This window comes from Aptenodytes forsteri, unplaced genomic scaffold (assembly GCF_000699145.1).
Source record: "Aptenodytes forsteri isolate BGI_AS27 unplaced genomic scaffold, ASM69914v1 Scaffold55, whole genome shotgun sequence".
Classification (NCBI taxonomy): domain Eukaryota; kingdom Metazoa; phylum Chordata; class Aves; order Sphenisciformes; family Spheniscidae; genus Aptenodytes; species Aptenodytes forsteri.
In genome coordinates this window covers 6,337,092-6,349,491 of record NW_008796063.1, presented here as the reverse complement: position 1 = coordinate 6,349,491, position 12,400 = coordinate 6,337,092, and the positions used below count along the sequence as shown (strand labels likewise).

At 46.5% G+C, this 12,400-nt stretch overlaps 1 protein-coding gene across 1 annotated transcript in view; it reads left to right on the top strand.

Moving 5' to 3' along the window:
• INTS1 (integrator complex subunit 1) overlaps positions 1 to 12,400 on the top strand; it is a gene marked incomplete at its 5' end in the record, with an annotated part of 30,074 nt that overhangs the window by 730 nt on the left and 16,944 nt on the right. Inside the window, 22 exons of the mRNA XM_019473944.1 lie at positions 26 to 92; positions 681 to 877; positions 1,115 to 1,252; positions 1,996 to 2,155; positions 2,518 to 2,623; positions 2,914 to 3,100; positions 3,239 to 3,384; positions 3,691 to 3,832; positions 4,188 to 4,364; positions 4,683 to 4,791; positions 5,414 to 5,534; positions 6,212 to 6,289; positions 6,817 to 6,974; positions 8,177 to 8,273; positions 8,671 to 8,762; positions 9,287 to 9,347; positions 9,731 to 9,928; positions 10,188 to 10,317; positions 10,503 to 10,682; positions 10,774 to 10,923; positions 11,507 to 11,686; positions 11,876 to 11,980. Coding sequence (XP_019329489.1) covers positions 26 to 92; positions 681 to 877; positions 1,115 to 1,252; positions 1,996 to 2,155; positions 2,518 to 2,623; positions 2,914 to 3,100; positions 3,239 to 3,384; positions 3,691 to 3,832; positions 4,188 to 4,364; positions 4,683 to 4,791; positions 5,414 to 5,534; positions 6,212 to 6,289; positions 6,817 to 6,974; positions 8,177 to 8,273; positions 8,671 to 8,762; positions 9,287 to 9,347; positions 9,731 to 9,928; positions 10,188 to 10,317; positions 10,503 to 10,682; positions 10,774 to 10,923; positions 11,507 to 11,686; positions 11,876 to 11,980 — 2,979 coding nt within the window. The remainder of the gene's footprint in view (positions 1 to 25; positions 93 to 680; positions 878 to 1,114; positions 1,253 to 1,995; positions 2,156 to 2,517; positions 2,624 to 2,913; positions 3,101 to 3,238; positions 3,385 to 3,690; positions 3,833 to 4,187; positions 4,365 to 4,682; positions 4,792 to 5,413; positions 5,535 to 6,211; positions 6,290 to 6,816; positions 6,975 to 8,176; positions 8,274 to 8,670; positions 8,763 to 9,286; positions 9,348 to 9,730; positions 9,929 to 10,187; positions 10,318 to 10,502; positions 10,683 to 10,773; positions 10,924 to 11,506; positions 11,687 to 11,875; positions 11,981 to 12,400) is intronic.

Below are 12,400 nucleotides of genomic sequence, written 5' to 3'. Positions count from 1 at the left end.
CAGCGCCCTGGTGGGCCGGGCAGAGGCGGCCGTGGCGGAGAAGCGAGCCATTTCACCCTCCATCAAGGAGCCGTCTGTCATCCCGATTGAAGGTAAGGCCTCGCCGCGCTTCTGCCGTGACAGGCAAGCGAGGGTGCAAACTTCAGTTTTACCTTTCCCTGGAGCTTCAGCCCGGGAGCCTTTCTCTGAGCCTGTACGCTAACATTAACGTGCTGTCCTTAAGGGTTTCCCCTGCTGGATATAGGGCTGAAGTCACAGTTTTGTCTCCTCTCCTGTTTGCATTGGGTTGTGTTCATCCCGTCTGATAGCTGTTTAGTAGCAGCATCTGAAAGACTCCCTGAGGAAATTTCTGGGTCAGGGTTGTGCTATTTTATTCATGTATTTCTTTAGTAGGCTCTGGATCTGAATGTTGCTTGCTTTTTGAAGTGTCATTCCATTTTCTGGTGTTTGATACATTTGCAGAGGAGTATTCTAGCACGGGCCAACCGAAACGCCCCGTGATTGTTTTGTCAGGTGTGAAACAGAACTTTTAATAGCAATCGGGTAGGGAAAAACCGTTGCAGGGGCTAAAGGTGGGCAGGTTCACGCTTTGCTTTCCTGGTGACTGGCCCGGCCAGCATCTTGGGGCAGGTTATTTTGCGTGAGGGCAAATACTGATGCCTGTGTGTTGATGATTGCAGTTGCCCCCACGGTGCTGCTGGATGAAATTGAGGCAGCAGAGGCCGAAGGCAACGACGACCGTATTGAGGGGGTGCTGTGTGGAGCTGTGAAGCAGCTGAAAATGAACAGAGCCAAACCTGATACCACGCTGTATCTGAGCCTCATGTACCTGGCAAAAATCAAACCAAACATATTTGCCACTGAAGGGGTTATCGAGGTGAGTGCTGTGCCACATCAGGACTCTTGGGCTTACTGACGTATCGTTGCTGTCAGCTTGCGAGCATAGTTGCAGTTGCTCTCAAGCCAGAACGTAATCTGTATGTCCTTGTAAATACCGTTGCTCTGTGGCAAGCTGCTGCAGTTTGTATTTCTTCTTCTAAAGTTTTTCTGTATGTTTTCTTGCAAGATGGCTTGATTACTTTTTTTAATTTATTTTTTGTGGATGATATTCCAGGCACTGTGCAGCCTGCTCCGAAGAGATGCCTCTATCAATTTCAAAGCCAAAGGGAATAGCCTCGTGTCTGTCTTGGCCTGCAACCTTCTCATGGCGGCTTATGAAGAGGATGAGAACTGGCCAGAGATCTTTGTCAAGGTTGTTGAACCAAGGGGGCTTCTGCCAGAATGTGGGCAGACTGGGTAAAACTGGCCAGGGTTGGGAAGGCTGCGTGTGTTGTGGGCAGGATAGAAGCAGAGGATTTATTCCCGCTGCAATGGAATGCAGTATCCAGTGGCCTGTTGCCCAGCGTGTGCAATGCAGCTGGGGGAGGCAGAAATTGGAGACTGGGGCCTATCCTGTATTGACAAGGGAGAAAACCAGAGTCCTTGGCTTTTTAAAGGAAAATCTCCACTGGTTGTTGAAATGCTGTGGTCTCCTTTGCCTTTTTGTTGCCTTATGTCTGCTCTTTTCTGAGATGCCTTTGACAATCTGTGCTGATATAAGTGTTCCAGAGACTTCTTACTCTCTAGTTTGTCTATGGGGATTAACACAACCCGTTGATTTAAAAAGGCTAAGCTTTTAAAAGACCAGCTTCTATATTTTGGTGGTAGAAGTTGTTGTAAAATCTTTGCTAAAGCTTAATCAGCTTTGCTGCTTGGGAGGGTCGGTGCCCAGAAGAGCTTGGGATGTGATGGTTTGGTTTTTTGCTCTTACGTGACTTGCCTGCAGTCATCTGGTCTCCATTTTTCATCCACGCAACGGTTATGCTACTTTCCTACTTCACAGCTGTATTTTGAAAACAAATAAAAACTTGGGAAGCTCGTAAATACTCCTCTGATTAACCAGTACAAAAAAGGCTTGAGCGTGGTTTGTGTTCTCTTCCGCTTTCTATTCTGTAGGTTTACATTGAGGACTCCCTTGGGGAGCGCATCTGGGTGGACAGCCCTCACTGCAAGACATTTGTGGATAACATCCAAACAGCTTTTAACACCAAGATGCCTCCTAAGAGCATGCTTTTGCATGGGGAAGTTGGACGTAGCGGAGGGGACCTCAGTGCTGGTAAGAAGATAGGGAAGCGGGAACAAAGGGGTAAGGAGAGGATGGAGCCTGGTGAGCTTATTGACGGGTGAGAATAGTTTGTTACTGGATGGAGTCACATAGACCAGGCTTTGAGTTCCAGGCATTGCTTTTGCTCTCTTCGGGGCGCTCTCATTTCTAGGGGATGTTTGAGGGCAGGCGGTGAAAGAGGCCTGGAGAATGTGCCTGTATGTGATACAGCGTGAAGAAGTGACTAGTTGCGGCCTCCTTCAGTGTTGCCAAAGGGGATCCTTGAAAGAAGCTGAGCACATAAGAGCGTGAGCGAGTGATCTTTAGAAAGAAGAGTTGTCTCATGAAGCGTGCTGTGTGCTGGTGTCTCTTAGGGAGTAGTCCACACCCTTCCATGACGGAGGAGGAAGACAGCCAGAGTGAGCTGCTGATTGCAGAGGAGAAAATGAGCCCAGAGCAGGAGGGCCAGCTCATGCCCAGGTACAGTGCCTCTTCTTCTCCTGTAGCCGTGTGGCAGATCTGTCTGTGCTCACCCACTCTTGCAACGCTGCGGCAGGGAGCTCCCTCTCTGCACTAACTATCCTGCGGCACTTGCTAGAGGATGTTGAGCATCAGATACAACTGGTTCCAGGAGAAAAGAGTAGATTTTTTTTGTTTGTTTCTTTGTAACACATACCACAAACAAGAAAGGATGCTGATCTCTGGACACAGCAAAGTGTGACCAAGCTGGCTTGTGTGGAAGTGAATAAAATGCAGTTTGTGTGGCCCAGGTATGATGACCTTGCAGAGAGTGTGGAGGAATATGTCCTAGACATGCTGCGGGACCAACTCAACCGGCGCCAGCCAATGGACAATGTCTCCAGGAACCTCCTTCGACTGCTGACGGCAACCTGTGGCTACAAAGAGGTGCGGCAGATGGCTGTTCAGAGACTGGAGATGTGGCTGCAGAATCCAAAGGTAAGGACAGAAGCTGTTGAAGCATGACTCTTCTGGACCTGGTCTGGAATCCAGCCAGGAGGGCCGCGTACTGCGTGCCAGTTACATTTCTGATCTGTGATGGCAGGTGGCTGTAGCCTTTCTGTTCTTCCTCTGCAGTTGACCAAGCCAGCTCAGGACTTGCTGATGTCAGTCTGTATGAACTGCAACACCCACAGCTCAGAGGACATGGAAGTTATCTCCAACCTGATCAAAATCCGTCTCAAGCCAAAAGTCCTTCTCAACCACTACATGCTGTGTGTCAGGTGAGTGAGTGACCGGGTTCGTGACGCGAAGAGAAAGCACTCTGGAAGATGTGCCCAGGGCCTTGGCGGTCTCAGTGGCTCTGTGTAGTGGTTTTAAATACCAGCTTGGACCACGGGGTGTTCTGTGTAACATTTAAATGAATTTCATTGGCCTGGAAGTCTTTCAGTAGTCCTTTGATGTTGCCGGACATACGTGCTGCTCCATCCTCTTCACTTTTGTGTATTAAGTATTTCAAAGAGAAATCAGAACAGTGGGTCTAGCTGCAATGAAACCTCAGCTCTGATACCTCTGGTCTTCCCTTGCAGAGAGCTGCTGAATGCGCACAGGGATAACCTGGGCACCACAATTAAGTTTGTGATTTTCAACGAACTATCAAATGCAAGAAATCCCAACAACATGCAGATCCTGTATACTGTGCTTCAGCATAGCTCAGAGCAAGCTCCGAAGGTATGTGTAGTGTCTTGTGTGACTGCCGGTGATGCCAGAACCCCACCCAAGAGGTTTAGTTGAATTGAGGCTCAAATGAAATCTTTCCACAGACAACTGTGAGATCTGTATCGTACTGTTTTGAAATTATATTATTGCACTTGTTAGGAATAAATGTGGATGGGCATTTTCTAACTCCCACATGCTGGGTGACCAACCTTGTGGTAATGAAGTTTCATGAGAGAAATGTTATTATAGCTCCCTGGGGCTCTGAAGGACAGGCGTACCACCAGCATTGCTTCCTTGTGTCTTTTCATTTTGTGGATGCAGATACATTACAATGCACTGAAAGTTTTCTCTTTCTGTATGGCCTCAGTACCTAGCAATGGTGTTCCAGGATCTTTTGACTACTAAGGACGATTACCTGCGGGCTTCACGGGCTCTGCTGCGGGAGATCATAAAACAGACAAAACACGAGATCAACTTCCAGGCCTTCTGTCTGGGTCTTATGCAGGAACGGAAGGAGGCCCAGTACGCAGAAATGGAATTCAAGGTACCACTTTCTTTGACCCTTGAGCTGCTGAATGTACCAGTGGTGTTCTAGGCTCTTCTATATCTGTTTTTCTGGCTGTTCTTTTGCTCTTTGTTATCTGAGTGAGTCAGTATTTGTGTCTCACATTCCATAGCAGTGCTCCCACATCCCATTCCCAAACATCCATGATTGTAATTTTTGATGATGAGACACTTCTCCAGAAGGCAGCTTTGGGTATTGCTGATTCAGCTCCTGATTCAGCTCACTTTTTTTTTTTTTTTTTTTTTTTTTTTTTTTTTTTTTTTTTTTTTTTTTTTTTTTTTTTTTTTTTTAATTAAGGAGCGGTTTGTCATCCACATAACTGATCTGCTAGCTGTCTCCATGATGCTTGGTATCACAGCCCAGGTGAAGGAGGCTGGAATTGCTTGGGACAAAGGAGAGAAAAAGAGTAAGCAGAACAACCTAGGTTCTCTCTGAAGATGGGCAGCTTGGTAGATATCTTCTGGCAGTGCTGCGGTTGGGGGAACATTGCAGCAAGAGTTAGGAAGGGGTGTAAACCTCGATTCTGAATAGAGGCACGGGGGTGCTTGCTGCCATCCTGAGGCTGACAGAGTTGGCAGATGTGGCATTTGCGTGGCTGGGTGAATATACAGGTGCTTTTCGTATCTATGGAAGCAGTGGTTGAGAGGCTGGGGAAAGGGGACTGTGTATGGAGGGGACGGAGGAACTGGGTCATGCCTGGAGGGGCAGCCGTAAGGATTACCAAGTACCTAATGCTGAGAAGACAGGCCTTTGGGGTGGCACTGAAGAGACTGCCCAGATGTCGTCTTCTCACAACGCTAATTCGTCCGTGCTACATCTCGAGGTTTTGTTGCAGTGCGCATCAGAAAGCGAAGCACGTGTGCTTGTCAGGGCTGGGATGCTTAAGGCTGTCCGATATACCTCTTCCCAGTTACTGTTGATGCGTTGAAGCTCTGGTTACTATCTGCTCTTGAAACAGCCACCCTCTCCTGCTTGGCTCCTGATGGGGCTCTGATACACGTGTAGTTTGTAACCTTACTGTTTTTCAGACCTGGAAGTGCTGCGCTCTTTCCAGAACCAAATTGCTGCTATCCAACGAGATGCTGTCTGGTGGCTTCACACAGTCGTTCCATCTATCAGCAAGCTGGCTCCAAAGGACTATGTGCACTGGTAAGGGAGTCAGCCTGGTAATCTGCTGTGCATAACCAGTCGCTTTCCCAACAGTGTATGACGTATTATGAAAAACCATGCATATGCCAGGGTTTGGTTAGATTTCTCTCCCCTTATCAGACAGGGAGCAGAAACAGTGTTTTAGCAGGGTTCAGGCTGGGACTGTCTCCCTCTCAGGAATTCCTGCAGATGCATCCTCTTACCAGAAATATATGATAATGGAAAATATTTCTGATTTGTATTATTTGGGTCCACCCAATGGGGAATTTCCAGTTACCTGACCAGGCATGATCCCTATAGACCCCTTGTTGTTCTTTTGGCTGACGTGCTTTTTCAGGCTGTATGGTTGAGGGCTCCGTACATAGTGCTGTTTTCTCTGCCTGCTTCTGGTTGTATCCTGGGGTCTGGCTCAAGGCATTACTGAGGCAGGTCAAGCCAGAATTAATGGTATCTGAGATGTGTTCACTGGAACTGTAAACACCCAATGCCCATACTGTATAGTCCTCTCTGTTGTGATTTGAGTTGTTACTTTTGCTAGACTAGCTTATCTGAGCGGGCTCCTTCATGTGTAGGATGGGAAGCATTAGCAGGAGTCTGGGGAGACTGAACTGTTGAATGTGTTCTTGAGGCTCCCACCAATGTAAACACCATGCTTACTGTCCTCTTCACCTCTACAGCCTCCACAAGGTGCTCTTCACAGAACAGCCAGAAACCTACTACAAATGGGACAACTGGCCCCCTGAGAGTGACCGCAAGTGAGTGTGTGCCCCGCCTATAGCTGGGTACAGGTGCAGAGCTGCTGTAGCTGGAGGCAGAGGAATTGGTGTTTTCTGGTGTTCCTTATATAGCTCTGTGTTGGAGATGCTTGGAACTGTGCTTAGATTTTCTTCCTCTGTTACATTGCCTTAAAATTCAGGGATGTTGCTCCATTTTCCATCTGTTCCTCTTCCTCCTTCATTCCTGTTCCCTGTGCCAAGCTGTTCTGTATCTTGATGCTGTAATTGTAAGAACGGCAGCCCTGCACTGTATGGTTTGTACTGGGGTAACGTTAGGGAGCTCAGACTCAAGTAGGCTGAAGTGCAGAAGTACAAGGCAACGCAAGCAATATTCCATAAAACAATTTGTTTCAGGTAGTTGCATTTGGAGCTGGAGACCAGGGAAGGGGTTGTAAACTAAGCTGTGATTTATCTTCTGCTCAGATGAGTTCTAGGGTCTGTAGAGGGTTTCAGCAACTCATGCTGCTGTCAAAAGAAGCATGATTGATGTCTCATGTGTCATGCAGCTTCTTCCTTCGCCTCTGCTCCGAGGTGCCCATCCTTGAAGACACACTGATGCGGATCCTTGTGATAGGTTTGTCACGGGACCTTCCTCTTGGCCCTGCAGATGCCATGGAGCTTGCCGACCACTTGGTGAAGCGGGCTGCGGCTGTGCAAGCAGATGGTAAGACGGCACAAAGCTCCAGCCAGCAAGTGGTTACTTCTGTCTACATGTCCTCTTATTGCCACACAGGGCTGAGGTGGCTCCTACCACGTACCAAAGAACCTTTGCATCACTTAAAGCATGTTTTAGTTGTGATGGCTAAGCATTTGACTCAAATGCTGACATGTATTGCTGTTGCTTTCTCACTAGAGAAGCTTCTTATTTTCTCCTACTGTTTCTCCCTGTTACTAATTTTCTGTCGTGGAGTGTTTGGGAAATTACTGGTTGTGTTGAGGATGAGGGACTGTGAATAGCCACCCAAAGTTTTGAGTTAGCGTTTTTAAATTCAGTTTAGTCCTTTATACAGACCATAAAATTAATAGAAATTTTTAGGCCATCAGAAAATAAAAGGGTTGGAAGTTAAAGTAATTAACCCATGTATTGTATGCTCCTCGTAATTCCATTATTCAAACACTATTACAGAATATCAGTTACAAAAACAGCCTTAACTCTTGCCCCTTTAATGAATTCATTCAACATTTGTCCTGAATTCCTGCATTCTTGAAGAGTATGTCTGTACAGTTGAGCTATATGTGTTTGTGTCAGAGTTGAGGGGGTTGTCAGAGTTTGATTCTAAAGCATCTTGTGTGCTCTTAGTGCTGACGGGTTAATAGCAAAGTCTTAATCCAGATCTAGTCAGCGCAAGTGGAATGAACTAGACTTTGCTGTTGAATATCCTGTGAAGATGTGTCCAGCCTCTCAGTATAGCATTTTAAATGCTGCACCATTTCAAATACTGGAAGTCTCAGAGATAAGTTAGAGCGAGTCTGAAAACTTTCAAGAAAGTTGAAAAGCATTTTTAGTTCCTCTGAGACCCAGAAGTTCTGAGCAGATTCACCACTTACCTGAAGGAGTATATTTGAGTTCTGAAAAAGATACAGGTATCACATTGGATGCATTTGGGAAAAAAACCTGCTGTTATGAAGAATTTAAACCAAATTGCAACTGAAAAGCTCAATATCCTTATATATTGACTTGTAGCTTTTTTTAAGTGTTGCTGCTTCTTAAGTGTTGTTCTTTTGTTCCTGTAATATCATAAGAACAAGTCCACAGAAACATAGTTGCTTGAAGTAAAATTTTTGTTATACTGTGATGCTTTTCTTGAAGGACTTTCAGTCAGGTAGACGGGTCAATAACTTGCTTAGTCTTTTCTTCTCCTCCAGATGTTGAAGTCCTGAGGGTAGAAAGAATCCAGCTGATCGATGCAGTCTTAAATCTGTGCACTTATCACCATCCAGAGAATATCCAGCTACCCCCAGGGTAAGGCTTATACATAGACAATCTTCTTGTGATCTAGCTCATTTTCACTTTGTGACTAACAATACTAGCTCACAGATTTTAAGATGCTTTTCGCTATTACAATTTCTAATAACAAAATCATGAGGAAACTTCAATGTCAGGTTCAGGTGGGAATTTTTCCAGGGCAAGTAAGACCGGAGTCATGGAATGGACTTTCCTCTGCAAGCACTCTGACCTTTCTGCTCTAGAAATTTTCATCTGAACCCTGCTGTCCCTTCTGAGAGAGGCTTCTTATTTTTGAAAGCCACTGAACTGGTGTGGCTGAATCTAAACAGTGCATGATTAAGGAGAAAAGCAGCCTTGAGGTGGGCTTCAGTAACCAAATCCAACCACTTGTATCTCTTGATGGCTTTTGCAGGTACCAGCCTCCAAATCTGGCTATTTCTACCCTCTACTGGAAAGCCTGGCCTCTTCTGCTTGTAGTGGCTGCATTCAACCCTGAAAACATTGGTGAGTGTGGACATTTCCAGGATACTAGTTCTGCTGCAAAAATTGGCCAGAGTGCTGTCTGCTGAAGTGTGGTTGCCTGTGTTCAAGGCATGTGCTGGGTTGGTGAGATAACCACAGTTAACATCTGGCTATTTCTACCCTCTACTGGAAAGCCTGGCCTCTTCTGCTTGTAGTGGCTGCATTCAACCCTGAAAACATTGGTGAGTGTGGACATTTCCAGGATACTAGTTCTGCTGCAAAAATTGGCCAGAGTGCTGTCTGCTGAAGTGTGGTTGCCTGTGTTCAAGGCATGTGCTGGGTTGGTGAGATAACCGCAGTTAACTGTGTATTCCCTGTGTGTGCAAAAATACACAGTGTAGGGGTTTAGACCAGCATGTGGCTGGAATCATGTTGTCTGTGCCTAAGTATGGCGAGCTGTTCCAAAGTGAGTTTGTTGTGTGTCTCCCCACCTTGGAGTGTGTTAGAATATATATAAAGACCCTCACTTTTTTTCCTGTATCCCTGATTGCCCTTCTCTGCTGCAGGTCTGGCTGCATGGGAAGAGTACCCCTCTCTAAAGATGCTCATGGAAATGGTCATGACCAAGTTAGTATGCTTAAATCCCTACATAAATCAAATAGGCCACCGAAAACACATATTTCTGAATGAAGTTTGTGCCAGCTGGCTCCTTCCTTTCCAGTGGGACCGGTGTAAAATAAGCTGGCTGGCAGCAACACTGCAATTTGAGTGGGAAAGGTGCCTTCCCCCAACAGAAATATTATAAGCAAGGGAATAAAGCTGAGAAAAAGGGAGGGATGACTGTGATGTGCCTTGCTGAAAATGTCTTGGTCTCCCTGGCCCCATTGGGAAGCTGCCTTGTTTTTTCTGCGTTGCCTGATGGAGCCAAGATCCTGGGGACTTTCTGACTGTGATTCATGAGTTTTGAATAGGTCAAGATAACCATTTTCTTTTTTAACTTATTTTCTCAGTAATTATTCCTATCCTCAATGTACCTTGACGGATGAGGAGACGCGCACAGAGATGATTAATCGTGAACTTCAAATCTCCCAGAGAGAAAAACAGGAGATTCTTGCATTTGAGGGTCATCTGGCTGCTGCATCCACAAAACAAACAATTACAGAGAGCAGCAGCCTCTTGCTGTCCCAGCTGACAAGTTTGGACCCTCAGTAAGTAGCTTTTTACAATCTGGTGCCTTAATGAAATCCCAGTTAATGCTAGTCAGGAAACCCTACTACTCATAGGGTGGTTGATGTGGGCAAGAAGAGCTCTGAGATTTGGTAGCCTGCGGGATATGTGTCACATTTGGTCCTTGTCCTTTTGTTGCCACCTGCATGTGGCCCTCATGCACTACTGAACTGACTGATCCTCATCAACACCAGAATGAAAGTATGTCTGCCTGCAGATAACTTCTTGTTTCTCTGGCAGAGGCCCCCCACGCAGACCTCCACCACATGTCCTGGAGCAGGTGAAAAGCCTGAACCAGTCGCTTCGCTTGGGCCACCTCCTGTGTCGCAGTCGTCACCCTGACTTTCTTCTCAACATCATTCAGAGACAGGTGGGCTCCCTTGATGGCTTGGCTATGTTGGGATCTGATCCCTCGTCTCTGAAACTTGAGCAGTGAAGGGCCAAAGGAAGTTAATTAAGATGCAGGGGAAGGTGGTTTACTGTTCAGGAATTAAATGATTAGTGTGCTGCATCTATGTTCTGCTGATCTTGCATTGTTATTCTCTTGCTTCCTAGGCCTCATCGCAGTCAATGCCATGGCTGGCAGATCTGGTTCAGTCCAGCGAGGGCTCCTTGGACGTCCTACCTGTGCAGTGCCTTTGTGAGTTCCTGCTTCATGATGCTGCTGATGAGTCGACCTCAGGTGAAGAAGAAGAGGAGGGCGAGAGTAAGGAGCAGCGTGCCAAGAAACGCCAGGTGAGTAGTCTCCTGGAGATCAGTTCTGTTATCTACTTTCTGTGCATACTGGATTTGATTTCATTGGAAAGGCCAACTTCTTGCTCCACAGAGACAACAGAAACAAAGGCAGTTGCTTGGACGGTTGCAAGACTTGCTGTTGGGTCCCAAAGCAGATGAACAAACAACCTGCGAGGTGCTTGACTATTTCCTGCGACGCCTGAGTTCCTCCCAGGTGGCCTCACGGGTCTTGGCCATGAAGGTGAGCAAAATGAAAATCTTCTTGACTAGGGTTTGTCAGAAGCTGAGGGCAGAGTTCTAGATTCTCGTGAGTCCAGAGCCAGTGCAGTGAAATTGTTTCATGTCATCCTTCTTCAGTAACTTGCCTCTATCTCCAAACCCCATCAAATGCACTTCTACTCCCTGCTGCTCAGAAGCCGCCTTTGTTCAACAGCCAAGTAGTACTTTTCTTAAGACAGAGCTGGATTTTGCTATCTTTCCTGTGAAGTTCAGGTGTAGACTCAGCAGATCATGTGCTACATGGAGTAATGGGCAGCAGCTGTTGTCTGTGGGGAATGTAAATGAGTGAGTGCCTGGTGCTCTAGAGCATAGTCAAGGCAAGCAGAATTGCAGAGGGCTCAAAAAGATTATGCTTACAGAGGACTGAAACTTCAAGCAGGGTAGCTGTCAAGCAAACACATTATATGAGATACGAAACCTGTTGTGTGCTGCATTTGGATCGTTCCATGATGTTTGAAGCTTGTTTCTATTATATTCACTAGTATGAAACTAGTAGTCCAGCTGTGGCTTCAAATGCAACAGCTGTGTCCGTGTGACTTCTGCAGGGCCTGTCCTTGGTGCTGTCGGAGGGGGGACTGCGTGATGGAGAGGAGAAAGATCACCCCATGGAAGAAGACTCTGGCGATTCTGAACTGCTGCAGGGATATCAGTGGCTGCTGAGAGACCTCCCGAGGCTGCCGCTGTTTGACAGTGTTAGAGCAACAACAGCTCTTGCCTTGCAACAGGTAGCTGTTAGTAGCTGGAAGGGATAAGTGACCAACTTATTCTTTGTTCTACTCATGCTAAGACGAATCTGAGCAAACTGCATGTGGGTACGGTATCGACACGTTTATATGCTTGCAGAAGAATTTTTCTTATGCTGGTGCTTGTTTTCATTAAATTCTGGTTTCTAATGAGAGGAATTCTTGTTCCAGGCCATCCACATGGAGACAGATCCCCAGACCATCAGTGCTTACCTGGTGTACCTCTCCCAGCACGCCCCAGTAGAGGAGCAGGGACAGCACAATGACCTCGCTCTGGTGAGAGGCCAGGTTTCTAGGGCAGAGGGATTGCACGGGGGAGACCTGGCATGTCTCAGGACAGTGGTAGGCATGTGACTTGCTGTACCAGCATGATGAGGTTCTTGGGAGCATGTGAATCTGATAACTGTGTGTTTGTGTTTCTGCATATGTGTTGGAAGGCAACCTGTGTCTTTGGTTTCACATCATGAAATGATATAAGAGCAATAACCTCCAGTCCAGCAGCCCATCTCAGATGGTATGGGGAATGCAAGAGTGTGTAGTGATTTGAAGGAAATCCCGCCACCTGGCAGTGTTTCACAAGTAAGCAGGTTCTAAACCTGCAGTCACATATATCTGGGGAGAGAATGGGAAGTCAGGAGCATTAGTGGTGGGATATGCACTCTCCTATAACCAAAATTGGATTTCTGATAATTTTTT